The sequence below is a fragment of the Papilio xuthus genome, unplaced genomic scaffold, assembly GCF_000836235.2.
Source record: "Papilio xuthus unplaced genomic scaffold, Pxut_1.1 DF824888.1, whole genome shotgun sequence".
Classification (NCBI taxonomy): Eukaryota; Metazoa; Arthropoda; class Insecta; order Lepidoptera; family Papilionidae; genus Papilio; species Papilio xuthus.
In genome coordinates this window covers 2,017,318-2,043,313 of record NW_013533761.1, presented here as the reverse complement: position 1 = coordinate 2,043,313, position 25,996 = coordinate 2,017,318, and the positions used below count along the sequence as shown (strand labels likewise).

General features: G+C 33.5%; 5 protein-coding genes across 10 annotated transcripts in view; 3 read left to right on the top strand and 2 right to left on the bottom strand.

The window, feature by feature from the left end:
* Positions 1–599: 599 nt before the first annotated feature.
* LOC106127132 (RING finger protein 10) lies at positions 600–5,296 on the bottom strand. Its single transcript, XM_013325141.1, has 11 exons — positions 4,909–5,296; positions 4,621–4,792; positions 4,348–4,536; positions 3,834–3,924; positions 3,368–3,589; positions 3,031–3,189; positions 2,472–2,949; positions 2,151–2,287; positions 1,918–2,032; positions 1,244–1,512; positions 600–848 (listed from the first exon to the last, which is right to left on the bottom strand). The coding sequence occupies exons 1-11, from the start codon at positions 5,000–5,002 to the stop codon at positions 624–626; spliced, it is 2,151 nt and encodes a 716-aa protein (XP_013180595.1). The 5' UTR covers positions 5,003–5,296; the 3' UTR covers positions 600–623.
* Positions 5,297–5,759: 463 nt separating this feature from the next.
* On the top strand, positions 5,760–8,640 carry LOC106127134 (zinc finger CW-type PWWP domain protein 1). Its single transcript, XM_013325143.1, has 6 exons — positions 5,760–6,124; positions 6,692–6,798; positions 7,057–7,196; positions 7,408–7,604; positions 7,797–8,403; positions 8,479–8,640. The coding sequence occupies exons 1-6, from the start codon at positions 6,056–6,058 to the stop codon at positions 8,589–8,591; spliced, it is 1,233 nt and encodes a 410-aa protein (XP_013180597.1). The 5' UTR covers positions 5,760–6,055; the 3' UTR covers positions 8,592–8,640.
* Positions 8,641–8,917: 277 nt separating this feature from the next.
* mEFTu1 (mitochondrial translation elongation factor Tu 1) lies at positions 8,918–11,821 on the top strand. The gene is made up of 7 exons (XM_013325142.1): positions 8,918–9,142; positions 9,464–9,667; positions 9,874–10,040; positions 10,230–10,473; positions 10,612–10,803; positions 10,887–11,253; positions 11,554–11,821. The coding sequence occupies exons 1-7, from the start codon at positions 9,103–9,105 to the stop codon at positions 11,735–11,737; spliced, it is 1,398 nt and encodes a 465-aa protein (XP_013180596.1). The 5' UTR covers positions 8,918–9,102; the 3' UTR covers positions 11,738–11,821.
* Positions 11,822–12,368: 547 nt separating this feature from the next.
* Ran (RAN, member RAS oncogene family) lies at positions 12,369–14,063 on the bottom strand. The gene is given in 3 exon segments (NM_001311857.1): positions 12,369–13,111; positions 13,202–13,654; positions 14,015–14,063. Coding segments are annotated over 2 exon segments (642 nt in total). The 5' UTR covers positions 13,628–13,654; positions 14,015–14,063; the 3' UTR covers positions 12,369–12,895.
* A 307-nt stretch (positions 14,064–14,370) lies between these two features.
* The window catches only part of Syx1A (Syntaxin 1A), a 52,080-nt gene continuing 40,454 nt past the window's right edge, over positions 14,371–25,996 (top strand). For 3 of the 6 annotated variants that reach the window (XM_013325109.1, XM_013325113.1, XM_013325114.1), the window contains exon 1: positions 14,371–14,591. In XM_013325109.1, the coding sequence (XP_013180563.1) occupies positions 14,559–14,591 (33 nt within the window). In that variant the 5' untranslated portion in view covers positions 14,371–14,558. The remainder of the gene's footprint in view (positions 14,592–25,996) is intronic. The other 3 variants (XM_013325110.1, XM_013325112.1, XM_013325111.1) reach the window with 1 other exon arrangement.

Sequence of the window (25,996 nt, the reverse complement as noted above, 5' to 3'; positions counted from 1 at the left end):
ATGAAAAAATAAGCAAAAATAATGACACATACGTTTATTTCAGTGAATCATTACAATACAAAGCTTGACATTGAAATTAAAACAGCGCTTAAAAAATGTAGACAAGTAATTTTACCCATCAACTAAGATAGCTTCTATGTGATTAATATATTTATTAAGAGAAAAAACTTTTATAGAATATATATTTATTAAAAGGAACGGGGACGATTATTATATGGCTACGCCTTTTATTTCTAATACATACCACTACGAAATACTATTATTTTGTAGTACTGACACCAATTAATATATCATTCAATTGTTTAATGTCTGAATTGATTTGTCACTGTATGTCTACACATGTCATGTTATTACTATATAGTAAAAAACCCAAAAAAGATATCTAACAGAACTAAAAAAAAATTAAAATAAAAAAGTTAAACTTAATTGCACATCTTTAACAACGCTATAAACTAAGAAAACAATAAATTGGTTTAATACATTCAATCAAATGGTTATTAATGTTCACTGTAAATTTTCAATAATTCTTGATGGTTTCTAGATAATGAGCAAAAAATAAAAATTACGACGTTTACGTAAATATTATACTATTTTTTTTCTTCGACGAAAAACGGCTATTTTTTTCAGCCAGTGCGTTGCATGCCAGTAGCAAACAATACTTTGGGCTTAGACTTTTTGCTTTTCTTATTGGATGGTGAGGGCGAGGGCGAAGGCGCGGCGTGCAACGCGGCCTCGATGGCATCACTGAGCACCAATGCCCGTGGACCTGCGCCCTCCTCTGCCTCGGGCGGCGGCGGGGTGGGAGGCGCCGTTTTGCGAACGCGCCATGTGCCGCTGGTGCTTGCCATCTAAATTAATATCAAATTTCTTTTTATCATAAGGCAACTCTGTATGTTCTTTTTCGCACAGCCCTCTACTATCTGCTTGAACACTAAGTTTAAATACTAATTAATCAGAGGTAACATGAATCATACTTAAATATGTATTTATGAACTCAAATAATGTCGTAATGGACCACAAATTTACCTCTGCCGGTTCAAAATACAAGGGAAAATACTTCTAAGTTTACTCTTTCTAATTACAAAAGTAATTATTTTATTAATTATTTCAAATTAATAAAATCCTAATAATTTTAGTTTAGAAATATTTTCCCTTCTATTTTTACATACTTAACTGTAGTAGATCTTATCATAAATATGTTAGAAGATAAAGTTTTTATATTAATATTACTAATCTAACATACCTTTGCAAACGACAACCCAGATGATGTACTTGGGCTTGGGCTAGGTTGTTCAACCGCTGAAGTAGATGGTTCCCCGAGTTCAGTGGAGGAGAAAGAAGCTCTGTCGACGACTGGCGGGCTGCCGAAGGAGGAGGAGGCGCGGGGGAAGTGCACCTCCGAGGAAAGGTCAGGGCGAGGCGGGCCCTCTAGCGCGCGCCTGCACTGCTGCTCGCGACGCCTTTCTTTACGCTCCAGGTTAGCACGCACTCGAGCACGACGCCTTAACTCTTCTATGAAATCAAAAAATATAACCTTATAACAGAGCACGCTAAATATCATCATCACCATCATCATCACACCAGGGGGCTTGGAGGTCCTTAGTGAACCATACGGGCCAAGTGTAGTTTGATTGACTTAACACAAATCTTTGCAGATATGAGCTGTTTGTGTTATGCTTTCCTTTACCATAAACATGTTTAAAAGTAATAGAAGAATCTTTTTATCAGCAGTAAATGAAAACCAAGCATTTTAAGTTTTTATTTTAAATATTAGTTGAGTTTGGGTAAAAATGGTGGGATTTTGCATTGACAACATCTTTTTTTTAATATAATTTTGATACTACTGACTGAGAACAACTTGACTTTTGCATAAGTTTAGTTGTTTAATACCTCATAAAATTAACTAATACTAGTTACCTGAAAAATTTCGCAAAGCTGCAGTTGTCACAAACGGCGGTTGTAAATCCAACTCCACAATATCAAAGGAGCAGTAGACTGGCAAGTGAGCTGTGTATGGCATGTGCTTTCTGGTCTGAAATCGAAAAAATACAATAATTTAGCAATATATTAGTCAGAATATTGTACACATTTAGTTAATCACATAATTTTTTATTTCAATTATCATATTATTATAGAAAGTTGTAAAATACCTGATCTGCAAGTGACAGAGTTTCTCGGTGTAGAACACGACCCTTAATAATAGGAGGTGCAGCAACTAGGCCGCCCCATGAGGCATTCAAAATGCGAATGTTAATGCTGTTTAAAAATATTTGTTGTCCATCATCAGCTGAAAGTAAATTAGTTCATTGACATTATTTTTTTGCAAATAAAAAAATTGCAATTGCTCCATTAACTAGAGACTTTTATTAAAATAAAAAGACTGACTGGCTATAACATTGTGTAAGACAAATAATTGGGCAATTAGGCATTCATAAAACTTTATATTTAAATTTATTACATGAAAATGTTACCTTGATAGAAGTAGAAGTATTTTGACTGGTTTTCTTTGTCAATATGTGTAATTGCATTGTCCAGTTGATTATCTTGGGGAGGCCCACAATCAATAAGAGGGAATTCCTCAGCGTAATTGTTATCATTCAATTCATCCTCTAAATAGGTTGTCACTTCTGAAGTTAAGTTAGGTTCTGGGACATTAATGTCTAACTCAACCATATTCTCTTCAATGAGCTCAATACAAGCAGCCCCATCTTCTGTTACATCAAACCAATCTAATTTCTTATCATTCACTTCTTGGTTCTCATAAACAAGAGGTGGAATATCTTCAATAGGTTCCGGTGTTTTGGGCTTATCAATTTGGTTTTTAATTTCTTCTCCTTTTTTGTTAAGCAGGTGTAATGCTTGTTCTAAGTAAAGAATTTCTGTTGTGTCAATTTCTTGTAATATTTGATTTTCTATCTCTTCACGTTCTTTTTGTAAAATTTCAAATATCTAGAAATAAAAGAATTGTTTTGTTAGATATTTATTGCTATGACTATTCAAGTCAAAAATTTATTTGGCTAACTAGCAAACCTGATCTTTAGTAGCAGTGAAGTATTTGGTAAATGGTGCATTGGAAAGTTGCTCAAGAGGCAATATTGGTGTTGACAAGTCAGCAGATATCTGTCCGCGAGGAGGTGCCACCTCAACCGTTGTGGTACCTCTTAAGCGACGGACAAGTCTCATTGTTACCTATTAAAATAAACCAAAAAAAAGATATGTAATACAAGTGTCTTATTTTGGATTTTCGCAGTCAAATCACCAGCATCAACTTTACATATGGTTTAAGTAGACTACTTGGTCCAATTCATCACTGTCTTCACTGTCTGCGGAGTCTTCACTCCACCTGCAGAAAATTGAATGTACTAACCTCATCAGCAGGGGGCGCCCATTGTATCATATAAGCAGATTTCATATCATTAAGGTCCATTGGCGCGGCACAGACCGGGCACGGCGGCAGCTGCTTCTCGTGTGCGGCGACGTAGTGCAGCATGCACGCCCAGCAGTAAACATGGCCGCAGTGACCCACGCGTCCCGCCACCGGGTTACCCAGGCATATCGGACATTCAGATCGCCCAGTACTTCGCACAATCTATTAACAAGTTGATAAAATCTAAATTATTAATAAAAACAAACTTACAAATACTTCATCTATTTCATAACAATTCAGCCAAATTCATTTTAGTAATTTTAATCTTCTACAGCATAACCACACCCATAATATACAGTAGGATCAAGCATTTTTGGTATGTAGTTTAATAAAAAAAACACCTCATTGCCAGGTGCTACTACTTTTTAATTTAATTTTTCATGTAAATATATATGGATATACTTACAATTTGCTCAACCTGCTCCCATTTAATAGGTGTATCTGGATCCATCAGATTCATTTCAATGTCCTCACCATCTTTTACTACAAACTGGCAACTAGAAAAAAAATTGCCTTTAAATATATCTCTCTATTAGAATCTTATTAGAATCAAGAAGAAGAAAGAAATGAAGGAGAAATCTTTGTTTTATTCTGTGATAGGAGCATGTAAGGTTTTCAAATATTTTTTAATAACATATCCAAACATATATTTTATCATTAACCTTTTTTTATTTTGCAATCATAATATCCATATTATCATAAATACAAATTACTTTTTTTTTTAATATCATATCATCATGATATACAATTTGTAAGATAAAGGTTTAGTTAGTTATTCAAAACATGTACAACTGTTCCAATTCCAGTTACCTAATACATGAACTGTATTGCGATTTAGAATAGGAAAAACTTTATTCAATTATAGACAACAAATATATAGTGGATGCAATATCATTAAGCACTTAAAGCATGATTCTTACTTAGCACGGAGATAGAGATCATGTTGATGTTTGTAGGCCAAGTTTTGTACAGGACGCCGAGGCGCAGGACCTCTGCGGTCAGCACCGCCCCGTGAAGGATACATGAAGTTCAGCAAATGATTCAAGTTTTGCTTTTTGCTTCCCGGCAGATACACTGAACCTAATTCAGGCTCATCATCTTCCTCTATCCTGCAATAACAAAATAACTGGTAACATGAAAAAATACCATATAAAAGGTAATCTTAAAACACTTAACTCATAAAGGCTTTTTACCCGGAGTTCTGCGTTCCACCCACAACAGAATTAGCTCCACGAACACGGGAACGCTTGTCAATTTGACCCCGACCTCTTTGTGGTGGTTGATTTCGTCGATAAGGTTCATTTTTTGAAGCTGCACCGGATCCTTCACGTTTTTTACTCCGTGGCCAAGGTTTATGCGTCAATTCTATAGGTATATAATTAATCAAATTTTAACGCTGTGATTAGAGATACACATACAGTTCTTGATTAAGGATGAGGTGCAAAACAACAACACATAATGAATGTCCTTCAAGTACTCACCAGTGCCTTTTTTACAATCGACAGCCGAAGCTCTCGACTGCGGTAGTGACAATCTGTTTAGTGATTTTTTGTCCATTCTGGACTCCTCCAACATCCACGAAAATTTTTGTGCGGGTTACTCCGCAAGGAGACGACAATTTTACGTTCAGGGCCGACATTTTAGAAAGCCATGTTTATAATACAAAACAAAGAGAAAAAACAACTTTCCCACAATATTCAATTTACCTAGCGGTAAATACTCGATTCAAATTATTACAACGCAAAAAAGGGAGTATTACCTACTCCCTTTCGTCGATTACGACGATCGCAGGAAAGAAAAACGGAATTTCCTTGTCCGCCACTAAAATGGCGACCTGTAGGTCCAGCCGGCGACCAGCCAGATAAAATAAATTACGCACTTCCTACTCCGACCATAAACAAAATATCATTCGTTTTTCAACTCCCAACTTCCAAGGTATTGATGGATCTCCTGTTTCTAAAAATTAAAACAATCTCTTTTGCTGTGTTAACACAAAGTGTTGATAAAGCAGTCCAAATACCTAGCTAAATAAAATACTGAAACCTAGTAACGTTAAAATAATTTTGTAATCAAATATTGTTTTTAAGAATCAAAATATAATCGGTGCGTTAATATTTTCATTTTAATTATTTTGAATTAAAGGTTATAGTATAGTTTATGGCACTATAACATTGCACAGCTTTTTTAATGGGTAGCGCCTGGTCCAAAAAACAGTCTTTTAAACAAGAAACGTAAATTTCCATCAAATATTAAGAAAAAGGCCAAACTGCCAAACAAACCCGCTATTATTTTATGGATATGTCAAACACAGTATAACAGAACCCACCAAAAACCTTTTATTTGATCAATTTACTCATATTTTTACTATCTTTTTTTATATGAAGTCCCACTAACGCTATTTTTGTATGTTTTTGTTTAAATAATGTTAAGGCTATTTCGATGATATTTGTTATACAGTTATTAGTTTTGTAACTGTTACTGTAAATAACTACGTTATGCTAATACCCATCTCTAATTATTGACCATAGCCACCCACAGCAACAAACAAAAAATTGTAGAATTAGCGGGAATTGGGCGAGAAGCGGGAAGAGAAAATTTGTATTCCAGAAGTATAATTTTGTTAATAAAATGTCTAAAACAGCAATAATTCCCACTGAAACTGCTGTAATACCTAGAGAAGAAGCAAGTCAACCTTTGGTAAGCCATGATAAATCATATTTAAAATGGTAATTATACGCGGCAAAATTGTGGTATAAAAAGTACTTAATTGTACAAATTATTGTATAAATCTTTGTGGAGTGATGAAAAATAGATTAATTTTAAAAAAGATCACTTTAGTGGTACGATAAGGTTGAATGCAAAGAACCTAGGACAGCAGATTTTGAGTCGAAAATTTTGGCGCCAATTTTATTTCGGTTCTTATACGGACACCAATTCCAAAGTTGAAAATCATTAGTATTTAAATGATACATATATAACTTTATTTACAAATTAAATTAATGTGAATGTAAACTATGTTAAAGAATTTTAAATTATAATGGCTAATGTAATATTACATACTAGCAATCCTCCAAAACTCCGTCCGCGCGTTAAAAAAACCTTTATCAGTAGCCTATGTGTCCTTCCAGGCTATATTCCATTCTGGATATTTGTACCTTGTAACAAACACCCAACCGTCCATCCATCCAAACATTCGCATTTATAATATTAGTAAGAAATGTCTCTATGGATCTCTTGTATGCTCAATGTTTATATTTATTTCAGTCATTCAATGATGTAGTTGCGAAAAATCCTTCGCAGGATAAATCTCAACGTCAAATTACGTTTTCCAGTAATTCAAAGATAAGTGACACTCAAAGTTCACAAAGCAGGTAATAAGTACTTTTCTCTCTTTAGTCTTCAGTACATGAATGTCGCTTTGTTGTTAGCACGACTTGATCAAATATCCTCTTTTTCAAATAAAATAGCAGATTAAGATGTCTTTTAATGGGCGAGAAGTGAACGAGACGAACTTTTTTCTAGATTACTATTTAAAAAAATCATTGTTTGTTTTATTTTAATATTCAACATAAGTTTGTGATCAGCATGTACAAGGGAGGGTTGAGCCAGCCTTTGGGCCTGTCGCATAGAGAGCGCATGTTGTGGCTGCAGCGGCGCCGGACGGAGGGCCTGTGGGCGTCGTGCGACAGTTGCGGCCGCTGGCGATACCTGCCCCATGTCATTGATCGTTATGAACTGCCTTATAAATGGTATTGTAAGATGAATCCAGGTTAGCACGATGCTTGGCTTCATAAGTTGATTAAAATTTTAAGTGTTCATGACGTCATGAAAGTGTTAAAATAATTTAGACTACATGATATAGATATAGGTTGCTGTAAATTTTAATAATATGTTATATTTTACATCATTTATGAAATCTAGATGAAATTAATAATGTATGCAGAATTAGACATTGTATGAATTAGAGATGATGTTTGTAGATAAAAAATTGGCCGATTGTTCCGCCCCTGAAGTACCGATACAACTGCACGATGAAGAAGATCTGATCCATAGTAGATTCTCAGCTGGATCCATAGTATGGGTGAAGCTGCCAGGCTGGCCGTGGTGGCCCGCTATGGTGGACGACTGCCCCGACACCGAGCAGTTTTATTGGCTAGACGGATTCTCTGATATACCGGTTATTTCATTAAATTATCGAATATATGTGAATGCAGTTAGTTAAAGTAGAGCCATGTCTGCTGTTATGTGATCATATCTATTAACACCTGCAACAAGTAAAAGATTTACACATACGTTGCGAATTTTATCGTTGAAAAAAGGGTTATTTGAGACATAGCAAAACATAGAAACTAAATATTAACATTTTCAGACTCACTACCATGTGGTTTTCTTTGACAAATTGGATGTGTCGCGTGCATGGGTAAGCGACCAGATAATTGAGCCTTACACTATTAATAAAAATAAAATTGAAGATGCAAACCGTAATAAAAAATACGCAAAGCGTTTACGAGTGGCCGTAAGTCAAGCCACCGACGCATTTTCTTTGCCACTCGCTTCGCGGTTCAGCAAATATAGCTTTTTAGCGCGATACAAAGGCAAGATTTTGAGCCCAACTAAAATATCAAAAACTGAAATTGAGAAGCACCGCAAAAGCCTCAAGAGAAAGTTTGATGTCGATTTTCCTTTGAGTTCTGATAGTGACGATAGTTCTTCGGCTGAAGATGAACCTATGAATAATAAAGGTAAAACTGATGCTGCAAATAAAAGTAAGGTCAAAGTAACGGAGCAGAAGAAAATAGCGAAGAAAGATGATATGATGCCAGAAAGTGATTACATTGTCGCAAATAATTTAACTTCGTCGACCACTATTGATGATCAAAGCCAAGTTAACGATACATTAAAAGAAACTAATTCTTTGAAGGTGTACGCTACTAGTACGGCTGACGAAGGGTTGGAAAATGCTTCTCTGGATTATGGTAAATTTAAATCGATTGCTTTTTAGGATTGAACTGTTAGTTAAACAGTTTTGTATATTTTTTGTTCAATTCCAGGTCAAACGAGTATCGATACATCGAAGGGAATAACCATGCAGGATACTGCAATAACTGATTCACAGCTTCAAATGAGAGCTGCTTCGCGTAGTAGCGACGAATTTGAATTTTAATGTTTTTCATGTGTATTAATTAAATTTGATTATAATGAATTAAAATAGAACAAAACATAGCACTGCTTAAAATTTAATTATAGTATGTATTACATTTTTGTGACTAAGATTTTAGATGGTTTTATTTCTGTTTTTTTTTTTTATCTGAAGCATTAATGAATACAATACCAGACTTAAATAAATATTATATGAGTCTTATACATATGAAAGCAAACTTTAACATTATAATGTACTTTTATTTTTTTAAATCGATTCTTGTTTTTATAAGGAGCTATAACTTTCTCAAAGAGTAATATTATCGATGGCAGCAGTTTTATACATTCTTGCCTGTTTGCTCCATATTTTGTCTTTGATTCGAGATAAATTTACCGACTATCACAAGGCTCACGTAAAATATAATAATTATTGATTGATAATAATCGCATTATAATAAATTAATAATTTAATCGTTTATTGTATCGTGCAGAGAAGACAAAAATAGCACAGCTCCAGCTGTGGTTGATTAGTTATAATGGCGACTATTTCATTTGCGAAAAGTGTGGTTAACCCAGGTATGACATTTTATATTTCTTCAATTATTAATTTTATAACAATAAATTAATAATAACTGTCTATGTAAAAAAAGTTGCCCACAGAATACACTTTATTTACAATTACTTGTGTACGATACTTAATATAATACATTTAAAATAGGGTTTGCAACTATTATGTAAAACAACTATTATCATACTTTACCTCCAACCATAATTTCTGGAGAACTTATTTATCAGCATCTGAAGTCTTCTCAAATCGATATTAAAGCTTTTTATGCAGGATTAGGAAAAATTTCTTTCCTATACGAAAATGTAGTGAAAACATCTAATCCTTTTCAGCCCTGAAGTTGATTTTGAAACAGAACCATTGTTCCCACCTATTAAATACAAATGGACTACCAGTGTTAACACCACTCAGCTTAGTACTCAGAAGAAACTATGCAGAGAAACAAGTTTTTGAGAGAACAAAACCACATTGCAATGTTGGTACAATTGGCCATGTTGACCATGGCAAAACTACCCTTACCGCTGCTATAACCAAAGGTACCTTTTACTGAATTGCATACCTAGCATTTGATTTAGCACTTTAGGAACAAGAGTTTTTCTCCGACTGATGTTTTAGCTCAAGTTCTAAGTGGTAAAAGTCAAAAATCTCCACTACAATATTCAATTACATATAATCATATAATTTTAGTTCTTACCACTACACTTTAGTGTGGTCAGTTGATATATAAAAAATAACTTTTCAGTATTATCTGATCTCAATTTGGCTCAGAAGAAAGGCTACACAGACATTGACAATGCCCCTGAAGAAAAAGCTCGTGGTATTACAATTAACGTAGCCCATGTTGAATACCAAACAGAGCAGAGGCATTATGGTCACACAGACTGTCCAGGACATGCTGATTATATTAAGGTAAGAAAAAAAAATATGAACACAACCTTAGGTACAATTATTACCCATTTTAGCTTTTTTGTACATAAATTACTAATGCAATATCACATACAAATTAAACAGAAGGATCTGGAAAATGTCACAAAAACAAGATTTCAAGATGTATGAAACCAGTTTTAAAGATTTAAATGTTACTAATTACAATTTCAGAACATGATAACTGGAACAGCACAGATGGACGGTGCAATTCTTGTGGTAGCAGCCACTGATGGAGTTATGCCACAGACTCGGGAACACTTGTTGCTTGCTAAACAGATTGGCATTCAGCATGTGGTAGTTTTCATTAACAAAGTAGATGCTGCTGATGAAGAGATGGTGGAACTAGTAGAGATGGAAATACGTGAACTTATGACTGAAATGGGATATGACGGTGACAATACACCTGTTATTAAAGGTAGTGTTGCTATATTTATTATTAATGAATATGTAATTTTCTATATTATGTAACTATAATATTAGCAGAGAACTTTTAGCAGTAACTGAGAACAGTAAGACTAATAAATCAACACAAAAATCAATTTAATTTTTTCAGGATCCGCTCTCTGTGCTCTAGAAGGAAAAAGCCCGGAAATAGGTGCAGAAGCCATCAACAAACTCCTACAAGAAGTTGATTCATTCATACCTACCCCAGTGCGTGAGCTGGACAAACCTTTCCTGATGCCAGTTGAGTCGGTACATTCTATTCCTGGACGTGGAACGGTTATAACTGGACGACTACACCGAGGTAAATAAAACATCCACTGTTCCAAATGTTTCACACACAAATTTTGTGTTTTTTTTTTCTAAAAATCATTCTTTGAATTGCAGGTGTGTTGAAAAAGGGTACTGAATGTGAAATAGTTGGTCACGGTAAAACAATGAAGACAACTGTTACTGGAGTTGAGATGTTCCACAAGACATTGGATGAAGCACAGGCAGGTGACCAGCTGGGAGCTCTTGTCCGTTCCATTAAAAGAGAACAAATCAAACGTGGAATGGTGATGGCCAAGCCTGGAACTGTCAAGGCTCATGATAATGTGGAAGCTGCTGTGTACATACTCAGCAAGGAAGAAGGAGGCAGATCCAAACCATTCACATCCTTCATACAGTTGCAAATGTTTTCAATGACGTGGGACTGTGCTACACAAGTCAACATTCCAGATAAGGAAATGGTGATGCCTGGTGAAGATGCTACGTGAGTAAAAATAAGTCTTGCAAATTATAATTGACCCTTGAAATGAACTTGAACTGAGAACAGTTTATCTTTGTTTTGCTCAAGTATCCCACATGTTATTGTAGTAATAGATATAGTAAAAATACATGTATAAATGTATGATGATTAACAATATAACAAAGTTTGCACAATAGATGATATCACTGATCAGAATAAAAAACATTCAATAACTTCAGAGTACTAGTAGTAGTAGGATGTTTAATATTCTTTCAGTTGTAAAATTTTAAGATTGTACTAACAATTTATTATATGTTTTTACAGACTGCAACTACGTTTACTTAAGCCTATGGTTTGCGAGGCCGGTCAAAGGTTTACTTTGCGTTTGGGTGATTTGACTCTTGGAACTGGTGTTGTTACTAAAATAAACAAAAATCTTAGCGAAGAAGAAAGGATTAAGTTATTAGAGGGAAAGAAGGCGCGAGAGAAGGCCAGCGCGAAGAAGTAAAATTATTTAAGTCATAAGTTACATTTAGAATCATTCTGTAGACATTATTGTATGCATTTAAAATAAATGTGTGGTAAATTTAAATTCGCGTTTTACTTAACAAAGTGGAAAAATTCTTATGCCCATCATTCCAACTCCAAAACAAATAACCAATACTCAAAAACAAAAATATTAAATCCTTGGGACTAAAAAATGACCTTAGCCCAATCTAGCTTCAAGTTTACTCACTAACAGATCTTGAAGCTGATCCGTTAGATTTTTTTTGACAATGTAATTGTAAATTCAAACATTTTAAAAATTAATCTCGTACAAATCTTGCTACTTTTATGGTGCAGTATTGGCCATAATAGTCATAGTAGGACTCGGAAGTAATTATGGTCAGAAAAAATCTTTTATAGAACCTAACACCTAGTAAGCCTAAACGGCAGATAGAAACTCCCTTAAAATACTTCTGAATTAAATGTTTAAACAGGGTAAGCTGTATTTAGATTGAGCTTTCAGCTAAAAGTGGTCTAGATGATTACTTTGTGTTATGCCCCTAATATTAATGGTACTTATTATTAATAATAGGTGTAAGGAAGAAATAAAATTTCTCATCGTTTTCACATTTTATTCAAAAAGTATCACGATAATTTCACATGTGAAATATATTGTCAGTCCTTGCCTAACAAACAAATATTTTAAGATACAAAACAAAAGATGTGAATTGTCATAATTTATTATTATGTAACACTGCAAACTTTATGAATCATTAGGATGTTAATCCTGTGACATATTTTTTGAAAGATATCAATACAATAAATAATACAAAAACAATGAACATGTATTACAAAGCTTCGGGTAATTCTTATTAGGCATTACAGTATTTATTACATAGACAATATCATAATACAATTAATACAACACTACAAAACAGTAGGAAACATTGGTTTACATACCTATAAGCAAGTCTCACATTAATTTTAAATGCAGTTTTTTTTCCAACTGAACGCTAACAATATTAAATGAGTAGACAATAGTTTAGGCGAATAGGAATTAAATAATGCAATTTTACATGAATATGGTCTTTTGTGAAACTAATGGAATGAAATTTTAACAAAAAAATTATGAACAATTACCACCAATAGATTACAGAGGGCACTGGGAAGCAAATCCTGTTTACAAATCCTCATCCTCTTCTGGTAGAGCGGTGTCTTGGGCTTCCTTGAGATCTTTTTCGATTTGGTTCTGCCATTGTGGGTCCATGGTGACTTCCGGAGGCACCAGTGCAGGCATGGCTACAAATTCGAGGTTGCCATCTCCAATCAACTTCCGGGCTAGCCATAAGAAAGGCTTTTCAAAGTTATAGTTTGACTTTGCAGAGATGTCATAGTACTAGAACAAAAAACATTAGCAAGTAAATTACACAATTCGTTTATACGTAAATTTATATTTATTTGAAATATTATAAATTAAAATGATTACCTGTAGGTTTTTTTTTCTGTGGAAGACAATAGTTTTGGCCTTCACTTTTCGGTCCTTGATATCCACTTTGTTTCCACACAAAACAATTGGGATTCCTTCACATACGCGCACTAAGTCTCTGTGCCAGTTGGGTACATTTTTGTATGTAACACGTGAGGTGACATCGAACATAATGATAGCGCATTGGCCTTGAATATAGTATCCATCTCGTAATCCTCCAAATTTCTCTTGACCCGCTGTATCCCAAACGTTGAATCTTATGGGTCCACGATTTGTGTGGAAAACTAACGGATGTACTTCAACGCCTAAGGTTGCGACGTACCGTTTCTCGAACTCTCCAGTCAAATGTCTTTTTACAAAAGTAGTTTTGCCGGTACCACCGTCTCCCACTAACACACATTTAAATGTGGGCATATCATCAGCCATGGTTGTTTATTTATTAAACTTCTTTGCCTGAAAACATGTATCAAAAATAATTAAAAATGTTACAGTCTAGCCATTGTCATAATTCAAACTCTCCATATAATTAACATGATTTGTTTATGTAACGTTTGGATGGTTAACTGTATTAATATCAAAAGCTTGGGTGACTTTAAACAAAGTAAAATCATAAATAAACGGCCGGTGACAAGTTAAAATTGTTTAAGTTTTCACCGAATGGCGCTCAAGCACTATCACAGGAATTTAGCTCAATGGCACCGAAAAGAATTGAGAATTGTGGATAAACTATAAAAGTTAAAACCAAAATATATAAACATCTGAAAAGTATAGAACTTATAGGATTTAAATGCAAGAAATATGAACAAAAATTACCAAGATTATCTAAAAAGATTGAGATTAAACTTGCTGCACTGAGAAGTCGTTACGGCTCACAATGGCGTCACTTAACTAAACGGAAGATTTTGCCGACAGTGACAGGCGCAGTGACAGTTGTAGTCACTGAAATGCTTTTAATATTTTTAAGATTTTTTGACTGAGGTCCCAACTTCAAAACGAAGTAATTTTTTTTGGATTATAAACAAAAACATTATTTTTTAACCTCCTTGCACGAGAATTATACAAAGTGACAAATCTTTATAAATAAATGCACACCTTATTGAAATTTTTCGCGTGCTATTTTATCGACATTGACCAGTGACGTCATTTTCTTCAGTGCGATTGCAACGCCATCTACAACTCATTGAATTTTGTTTCAAGTGTTCTGACGGATGGAAGTTTCGTTCGTTCGTTGTATCGATTTTTTGAGTGAACTAGTGTTCGTGTCCTTTAGTTTAGTGACGTTTGTTAGAAAAATATCTGTGAATGGGATTGTGTAATAAGATAAAACGTTTATTTGGTGTGTGATTTTCTATAAAGGATGACGAAGGACAGGTTAGCGGCGCTTCAAGCGGTAAGCTGTTTTACTAACTTCTCCGAACCTGATAAAACTAATAGGTTTTTATGACCTCGAATTTACAAAGTAGTTGCACTAAAAAGTATACAAGAACTACTGCAGTTCTGTTTTATCATAGCTGATACACTTATGTTATGGAAATTGTAATTTAGACTGTTTTCTAAAATATTTCATTTTCTAGTCGCCCCACCCGTGATCATTTTGATGACTGATAGCATTTTGGACTGTATTTCAAAATTTTAAGCCATCATTGCAAAATTTGCTTTTCCATTCGTCATATGACTCGAATATCTTAGTTTTCAAGTTGATATTTAACTACTGATCTACAAGAAATGTTCTAATGTTCTTAACCAAGTATAAATACACTGTTAGCAAGAATATAAATGTGATCCTTCCTTATGATTCATAGTATTAAGTCAACAATTTTTTATATGTAGGTATAAAAAAATAATTTGTTAAAACCTTTATATCTCTATCTTTAATGACTTACTGGTATCATACAAAGTGAAAAGCAATAAACATAATTTTGCTTATCTGTAAATCCACATTGTTTTAGCTTTTTTGAATATTTTAAATAATTTTTCTGTAATAGGTCTTGCATACTTTACTGGATATTATAATCTAGAATAATTATAGTATTTTCTTTTATAGGTTTTGACTCATTATGTGTGTAAGACAGAAAGCTAGTTCAATGGCAAATTGTTAAAATCTAACAAAAATTGAAAAGTATTTGGAAAGTGAACATAGAAGTGTAGAAAGTGAGGTATAAAATTCCTATATTTTTAGTTCTTTTCTAACCCTTCCAGTTATGGGTGTCAGTGTTTCTCGTTTCATGTTAATTATTTTTTCTGGAGAAACCAAGTTGATTTAAATATATTTGTTATACTTAAATATTCCATTAAATATTTATGGCAATAATTGTTTAACTATTGAATATAGAATCATAATAGTTCCGCAGAAGCAATGCGGCTAAATTAAATAGAATATAATAGGAATTGGTGTAAAGCATGTCCGGTATTATATGAACACATTATTTGTTAACTAAAAATGGACAAACTGTTCTATATAAGCTGGAAGTAACTTCTAAAATCAGGGATTTTTGTTTTATTGGCTCAATAAGTTATTGTTAAAAGTAAAATTATCACTCTAATATCTATCATGAACAATATCCTTTTCAAGCTTTGCTCCAGGCTCTATGTAACCACTGATATGTAGCATAGGATATTTACAATTAAAGTAACCACACCTATGTAATATAATAGTAATAATGGACATAGGTCCACTATGACTTTTATAAACAGGATAAACCCATATTGTATTTCTTAGGAAAATGTCACAAACATGCACAATTTAGTGTCCATATTTTATTCTTTTCATACTATGACAAAACAGAGCCTCATATCTTACTAATATTATAAATGCAAAAGTTTAGATAGACGGATGGATTGATGTTTGTTTGAAGGAGTCTCTAGAACGGGTTAACAGATCTCAATAAAATTTGGCATACATGTAGACCATAGTCTGGAAAAACACATAGGCTACAGATTATGTTTTAATATCGCACGGACGGAATCGTGAGCGACAGTTAGTGTATTAATAAAAGTGTCTTAGTAGTGAAATTCCATTATAGGATTGCTAAAACATTTAAAGTAAATTTACACCAGTTGATGAACAGTATACAAGATTATGTATAGCTGGTATCACTGCTTGTTTTATCAGTAGACGGGCGCCAGCATCCGGCGTGCGACCTTCGTCAGACTTGACTCACTGATCGCTCGTTACGTCATCAGCCTTACCAACTGCACCGTAAGACAAATACCAAATTAGTTCCATTAAACCTCCTTGAAAATACTGGCTGGATACAATATTTAGTGAGAATTATAATTAAACAGGGTACGTTAGCTATTATGAGTAAATATGCCACTATGATTGTTGATGAAATGGTTTCGCATTTGCACTTGTCTTTACGATTGTACTGATATGTGTAAAGTTGAATTACTTTATTCATGTTATCTCTAACGTACTATATTTGCGTACAGCTTGTTGTATTGTCTTGTCTTAAATGTAGAGTTACGACGCACACAGACTTATAGAACCATGCATGGGAAATTACTTTCACTTACCTAAAAACCTTTTGCACTGCTCTCTATTAATATTAAAAAGGCCGTAATATCGATCGAACAACTATAATATAATATTTAGCGTGGGTTTCTGGAATCAAAAGCTCCGTTTAAAACATATTGTTATCTCTGTTTTGTCAAAGACAACGACAGGGATGACGATGTGTTTTATAGAGAGATACTGGTCTCAGAAACCAAAGGTTAGTAGCACAAACGGCGAAGAAACTTCGTCAAATAAAAGAATTTCATCGATGTATACGTGTTGCGTAAGTTAGTCTTACAGGCTTAAGCAAAACGAATTTCTATAAGTTAATCCATCTAAAACGTTTAAAAGAAAATTGGATAACTTTACAAGGGAAATATACTTTATTTCTGTAAATTTTTTAAGGTTTGTAAAAAGTTATCTTGCTTATAACCCCTACGGTTATTTCAGACTGTCGCCTACTGTCGCTCTTAATTTTAGAGTGCTTACAATTCGCAATATTTTCTTACATTAGTATAACTCAGCTATGAATAACTTACATAACAGCCAAAGGTACTGTTTCTTATTTATTTTATCATCAGTTACTGATTTTAGAATAATCTTTTTGTAGTCATAATTGTCTAAATTATTTAAACTTTAGTTTGTGCACCTTTTAATCCTGAAAATCTATAAAATACCAGTTTTAAAATGAACTTGGTATCACTAATTTTAATAAAACTAGAAGCGAATGAGAACGCGTATAAAAATGAGTTACGTAAAAGTGGCTACTTCATATCGCAGAGAGGATAGCCCTAGGGAAGGGGGATTACTGAATAGCGGCTTAACCCCCCTCCATACTTCAAATCACATGCACTGGTAACAGCTGACTCACGACTTGCGTGGTTTCTATATTTAGATAATGTCTCGCGGACTGTCTGATCTCTGTCTTATAAAAACTAATGCACGAATTTTTATGTTCTTGGTGGCAAAATTAGTTCCTAAAAGAAATGTTAACTGATTTTGCTCTCATAAAAACCTACTAGACTTTATGACGTAATTCTAATTAGAATGATCAAGGTCGGCTCTGTGTTATGTGCAACATACAATAAGTTCTTACCAGACGGTTGTGATAAGTTTGACTGATTAAAGATACTTGTACCCATTCAATTATTATTGAACATATGTAGTTTGTATTGATTATTCCAGTAATCCAGCACATACCGCATAATTTCAATACGTTTGTATATGTTGGTAAATTAAATATTAACCGATCGTGTTATGCGAAGCGACCTCGTGTCATGCGATATTAATTTCACCGTTATAATGACTATGTTGCTAATCTTTGATTTGATAACAATTTCATTACAATGGATTATACGTTAATCACAATGTCTATTTTGATTTATTTTATCAGTCGCCCCTAACTTAGGGTAAGCTGATGATGATGATGTCTGTCGTCTGTTTTAACATATGTTATAAATTCAAGCGCAATCAAGCTTTAATACGATATTGTGCAAACCTTGCCTAAAGTTGTCTACTTCTAAAATTATGTCCTTAGAATTACATTTTTCATCGATCTATCTGCAGTGCAGGAAATGCAAGGACGTTCAGGCGCTTTGTAATTCACGTAATTATGACAATTTGAGATCTCTCTCTAACAGCTAGAAAATTATCTCAATGTTTAAGTGCACCAAGAATTAAGTAGCATTTGCAAACCAATTACCTTTGTATATCAACTTCCTGATGCCAATAAGAAATTGCTACCGTATTCTTGTCCTATTAATAAGTTAAGTGAAAAATTTGTACCGCATTTAAACCAGTTAATGTAGAGTAGAAGTGCATTTAGCTTTTTTGTAATAAAAAATAAAAAAAATATTTTTGAATTATTAACAAAGTTCAACCTATCGGCGACCACTATAATAAACTGATACGATACATAGACGACATAGATATTGGCCGTAAAACAAACTGAACTGAAGGCAAAATGAATGAAAAAATATAAATGTCAACTTCATTCATAAGTCTATTACGGCTACTCATAGCATAGTTACGACAGACAGGTCCTAGACACATTTTATCGAACACCAAATATAGAATGCTAACAATCGTATGATTGTAACACTGTTACTTCAACGTTCTAACATTGCTGATGATACGATGTTAATGATGCTTCCGCCACAGACGTACCAATGGCAACAATTTCACACATACATCTCTAATAGATTTGCATGATACGATCTTTTCACGGTCAGGTATCCGTTTCAATAGCGCACAAGTGTATTAGTCAGACAACGTCAATGAAATCATCGTAGTGATTATGCGTATATGAGTAGGGATAGCTCATAGACGTTACGAGTGTTATCGTAATTGTATAGTAATATTTCTATCAAAGAGATTCTAATTAACGCGTATTACTCTGTAAAACATTTTTTTATAATATAAGGTGATAAACGAGCAACTGGCTATTGGAATTCATCAAAAGAGCGAAGTGACCATTGCCTATATGACGATGATGCGCTTTTCTTTAATTACAAGAGAAAGGGACGACCATAAAAAGTATGTAATCCCATGTCTATGCGTTGCCAAATCCATTTCCTCTTCTCATCCTTTCAGTGTATGGAAAGGATGGTGGCACTCATCAGAACGAGCCGGCTCATTCGTGCAAAAGTTGTTGCAACCACTACCACTGTTCGACAAAAATGGCTTAAAATAGACGCTATAAAAGGCACGGTATTTTCGAATACCAGTCATGTCAGTTTTGAATTAGACAACCGTAGTTTGCAAAGATAAGTATTTTTCTACGCCATTTTATCGAATAAACTCGTTCCGCCCCCAGCCTTATCTAAACCACAAACCGAAAGTTTGAAGCGTGCATTGGACGTGTTATCTCTAGTTTCCTATACAGAACACAATACAAGTAAATGCGTGGTGTTCCAACTTCAATTATCCGTTACACGAGACACGAGTCGAAGTATTTTGAACTTAATTACTTTGAGAAAGTAATATCAATATTGTATGTATAAGAGTTAGTTTTAGATATGAATATATTCACCGTGGGTTTTCGAAACCAAAATCCTCATCTAAAACATATGACTTGAGTGACGTTACTTTTAATACAGAGATTTGGTCTTAGAAACCAACGGTTCGACATATTAATACCTATGGCCCTTTGCCAAATCATAGCACTAACCGGGTTCCCTCGAGGTCAGTCTGGTACACGCCAAATTAAAGCATCCGAAGCGCTCTGTTACCGAGAACGTATCTATATATTCGTAACAGTCAGTTACCTATTGTGAGTTTCACACGAAAGCACCAGAGTGAGGTCAAACGGGGCATGGAACAGTACTGCTATTGTTCGATCGAATGAGTACTGTTTTGATAGTAAGTGTACGTTTAATCTACTGTCCTGTTCCACTGTACTCGTGTGAAATTAGCAAAAGGCTAAGTAAATTCTATTGTGTTTGGGAGGCGTTAATTACTAGAATACCGCGTCTCTAAACTCTAAACTGTGTTAGCATGTTTATGAAAACGTGGACTAAAGCTGTGGTTACTTTATTAATGAAAGTTACTGAAGCTTGTAACTCGAAATTGAATGAAAAATGGATTTTCCCCACTGAGTCACATTACCTCGACCTAATATAAAAAGTCGACATGCAAACCGTTTTTAATTATCAAATTGTTATGCTATTTAAAATGACCTGAATTTAAGTGATAATTCAAGAACACAATTAAAAAAATTGCCTTTGGTGGACCTGTTTGTCCTACTTACTACTAAGTATGTTAAAATGACTATAAAGATTTCAACGTAAAAAAAGTTTAAATTAAAAACATTTCATTGATTTGTACAGTTAAATTTCCCGCAAAATTCAGGCAAGATATTTGTTTTTATTTATATATACTGTTATTTATTAAATGTAAAAAACATATCTATTCAATTTTAATTTTGAGTTTCCGAGTGAAATGTATAAATCAAACTGCAGACATACGGCGTCCATAGTTTGCGAAATTAATATCGACCGACGAGGCGTGCGAAATGAATTCGCATGTGCGCCTTCTTCATACGTAAATATAAATGAATTCCGACCTTTTGAAATTGTAATGCTATTTCCGAGCGTCTGATTCGATTTAAGTTCAGCATTACTTTTGCCTTTTCTAAAGTAGTATATTAGTATACTATTTTGCAAAAAATAATTATGACGTTACCTACTTTTGATACAGTATTTTTACTCATTTATTTTATTAAACTAATACAACTTTATTATTTATCTTATTTATTCTATTCACGAATGTTTTACGTTCAATCTAGTCCAAGTAAATATGTCTCGCTATAGACGAGAATCAATTACCAATAAAACTGATAGAACTTATTGATCTACTTTATTAAATATTGACGGAGACTAAGAACAAGCTAGAGAGACCGAAATCAGCCTCGATACGGTCTCGATAACGATCAAGCTGCCATCTCTATTCGAATATGTAATTGCAATTGCATTACGTTGCTTACCTTTGATCGATGGAATAAATTCTTCGTTCACAATTACTATAGAATTATAATTTAAAATTCATACTAATCGATACGGAAATATCTGTCAATTTCTACAAACCTTCTTGGTTTAGCTATTAAAAGGAAAATATAAAGCTTTGACAATGTAAGTTTGAGATAAGCGGAATTAAAAACATGACCAACATATCCCCAGAGGATCTTCAGGTACTGTCCTATTGGATTGTGTCGGATTATATCTGTCAAAAGAAATGTAAGAATTTTTATTTCAATAGCTTTTCGATTCGACTTTTTGAGGTGTCGAAACGGGGCGGAGGAGATTAATTTTTTTCAAGACGTTTTGGTTACGTCGGGAAATTTTCGCAGTAATGTTTCCAATATGCAATGTAACATTTTTTTTCACTTTCTACCGATTTTTATATTTTCACATTGCGTATTGTAGCTGGGCTGTTCTTTTTATCGTAAAAATTCATTGATCAATGATTAGATCTGTAAATTACAATCTAGTCTAGTTATTTAATCTACATTATTAATTATTCAAAAATACTAGTTGATATAATGACAAAAGAGTTTAAGTACATTGCCATTATCTGTATTAGATGTTGAATATATAAGCGTTACAATTAAATTTAGTCTTAACAAACGTTTAAGGAGACACCAATTAATAATAATCCGATTATTAATCATGTTTCCTATCCTTAACTTTTGCATGTACGTGCTAATTAAATTATTAATTCGGGGACAGCGCAGTCGGAGCGACACATTGTGTACTGTAAGCAAATAGAATACGTAATCCTGTTGCCAACAGCCGCTCTAAACATACGACTTGTCTAGTATTGTAAATTAAACATTTGTCTAACATACTATTAAAACGATTGTTTGTGTGAATTCTGCGTATGGAAATTTATAATATTAATTGAAATTGTTCATCCTCTTTTTATCGTACGTTTTTGGAAAACGTATAAAATGAACATTATTATGATACGGAAATTAGGAAGACAAAAATCTTAACGTCAACTCTTTTAACTTTTTTTTTTTGCATTCTTGTTCTTATCGGATATGCCAATCCCATAGTACCGTGTCTGCAAATCTACATGGGAACAGATAAAGATTGTTATTATATTATAAAATATTGTTTTGCAAGTAAAAAACAATTTTATTTCTCACGCAACAATCAGGGCGAATCTTTTAACAATAATACAATAGATGTCTTTATCTAATACTCAATGTTATAATCAACTGTAAGGCACAACACAATGGACTTCAACTGAGATCGATGTTAAGAAGTATTATTTTATTTCCATTTGTATTTTAATAACGAAGGTTAAATAAATAAATGTATTACATTAAATAGCTTTTAAATTACGTACTAGAAATTAATGATATAACTACGAAACAATATCACATCGTAAAAAAAACTGACTGAGAGACTGAGATTTTAATTATTAATTGGTTTAGTAGTCACTCTTATTAGTTTTTATATTACAGACTAATTGTCGCCGCGTACTTCGATTCTATTATTCGAATTTTTCTTACCTTTGAGACTTCCACGAATATTTCAAGACCAAGATTAGATAAGTTCAGCCGAGTTTTAGCGAGACTAACGAACACCAATTGTTTTATATATATAGACATAATTTATGGAAATGTTAATATTTAAACAACAATTTATTAGGCTTTAATTTTATATAAACGCTTTAAAAGAATTTGAAATTTGGATAGGTACAAATGTGGGATTCTGTAAAATAAGCTTTTCGCGTTGGTTGATCAATGTAGGGATTAAATTTACTGCGGTACGGGGGATATTTCCCCTACGCCATTTGTCGCATGTCAACCAGCCTAAATACGTTTTCAATTTACTAAACCATTTTACATTCGATATGTTATTAATTTGTTATATAACATTTTGGTAAAATTTTCTAAGCTAAATCAATATTTTTTTATATGCTTTGATTTTTTTTTAATGATAGGTATTTTTTTTATATTACCTTAATATTACATCTCTTATTTTTCAATCGCAATTTTTTAGAATTCTGAAGTTTGTATTTCGAGTCGCTTTTCTCATTAATAATAGACATGTCCGTAATTCGATTATGGAAGGAAGACGCCGCGTTAAATAATTAAAGTAACTATTATAATAACTCCGAATGTGATACAAACAAAAGTTAACGTGAGAGAGGAGTTTGCGAGGCTAGTTACATAAGTCGCCGCAGCGTACAGTCTTGCGATGGCCGTTGTTATCTCGTGATACGTCTGCTCTGCTTACTTTACAGCTTTGCCTTTGGCTGTCCACGGCTTCACTGAATATCTTGTTTTATGCATACGAAGTTTAAACTCTATGTTAATATGCTCGTGTAGCCGAAAATTAAGTTTGTTTAGTATTTATAGCAGAGCATTTTGCTAGAAATTTCATATCAACATTATAGCTGTTCTGGAGATACCTTCAAACATCCACCAATCCATTCATCCATCCAAACGTTCGCATTTATAATATTAGTAAGGATGTGGTATATTTCTGTGAACGAGATAACATATTCGGCAACCTGAAAATGAACCTTAATTAGAATATGTCCGTAGTTGGTTTGTTACATTTGCTAAATATTGATTTCAGTGAAACTTTTCACAATTCTATTTAGATAATGACCATGTTAAATTAATTTAATTATTCATTTCATTCATAAGTAAACTTAAGGGACACAACTTTTAATACGCCTAATTTAATTGTTTAATGATGTAAACGGAGAGAAAGCAGACATTTTGTCCAATGTTTGTTGTCATAAAATGTAGCAGTAGGGAGTTATCCCTTTATATTGTCTTTAAAGGTTGGTAATAAAGCGAGCGAACCGCGGTCAGGGGTCCTTTAGCGTCGCGATTCCGTGGCAAGGGGGTGTGTGAAACCGCGGTCTTTATTCCTGCACCTGTTACCACCCTTTTTCTACCCCTTAATAAAACGAGATTGTTATCGCTGCCCCTTTAATAACGAAGTTAGCAACGCGACCGCCTTATTCCGCTATGATTAATTGACCTTGTATAAAATAATAATAAAAAATACTTATTTTGTTGGTAATTTTTTTGACCTAACCATTCTGTATACGCACTATCATGAGTACGTTTTATCATTATGATTGACATTTTATCGGACGTACGGAGATAATTTATAAAAAAATGTTTAAGAAATTTTCGTATCTATAATAATGTTGAGTTTGTCGTCACGAGATTTGTTTGTTACAAATATAGTACAAAGCAATACAGCTTGTAACAAACCATTTTTATTATAAATCATAATTTTGGTAGTCTTGCGTCTTCGTTCTTTACTCTGAGATACAACAATAGTTTAGACAGGTTAATAGGTTAACTTTGCCTATCGATTTAATAATTTTATTTGGTTGCATCAAATGATTCGCGATTCTCGCGCAATTTCTTGCCTCGCACAGTCGCGTTGTGGAACGGTCTGTCCTCGGCGGTATTCCCAAACCAATACGACTTAGGGACCTTCAAGAAGCGAGCATACCATTTCCTTAAAGGCCGGCAACGCATCTACAGTTCCTCTGGTGTTGCAGATGTCCATGGGTGTCGTTGATCACCTCGGTGTTCCCGCCGCTCGTTTGCCCCCTTCTCTTATAAAAAAAAATGATACCAATAAGAACCATATTTCAGATTTTCATTCAATATTATAAATTCGAAAAGATGGAATAGATTGATGGATGTTTGTTATTGCGTAACTCCTAAACGGCTTAACGGATTAAATTAATTTGACAAAAAAGTAAGACATACTTTGGAAGAACACATAGACTACTAATTAAGTTTTTATTTAATTCCTCGCGGACAAAAGCTAGTTATAAATGAGAAAGGAGTTATTGTTGAATAATTCTTTAGTTACAAACATGTAAGCACAGAAAAATCTATGAATGAAAAAGTATGAAGTGTAAAGTTGCTAACTGAAATAGAGCGCATTACTGGCAGACCGGTAGTGAAATAGGTCAGCCGATGCATACGTATTCGTACTTCATACTTTTAGTACAACTTTTTATATGTTCCGTATGAAATTATTACGTGCCATACGTAGTGACCTGTTAATTATTTTTTTTTACTTTATTTTATTTGATTTAATTTAAATTGGATAAATGCACATTATTTCGCACAAGATTTTAAGATCAAATGTTGACTTTATTTAGGTTATAGTCTTAGAAACTGAAACAAAAAAATAATTTTTAAAAATATAAAACGTACAGCTCTGTCGAATTCTCTATGTTATAGGTAAAGTTCACATTAGCTACGCCCAATGTCACTAGCAATTAAGCATTCTTAAAATATGTTATTATTCTGAAAAGTGAAAAGCTATGTAAATTAGAGGTACATTTTAGAACGAATATTGCGTGTTCTAAGAAATAATTTCTCGCAGCTATAAATAATTTTGTCAGTTTTAATTCGTAGTCTACGTGCCCCCGACAAACTTGCTCCACAATACATTCTCCGCCGTCACCTCTAACAACATAAAGTGTACAACTTTACACATTTAACTTAACAACTCAACTTACATTAGAACTGTTAAGTTTTAATAATCAAAGAATTACCAATTAGGAACAAATGAAAGTAGGTTCGTAATCAATGATGTAAAAAGTTTACTCGACTCGTCCAATGAAGTCAGTTAAAACGATTGCTAAATAGTACGGACAACAAGAGTACGGAATTTTAATTAGAAACCACTGAGAAATCGCATATAAGATAGAATGTAAATATCTTTATTATCTCGTTAAGTCGCATAGGAGACCAAAGAAATCCTTGAAATCCAGTTGGATATTTGCCAAATGACTTAACA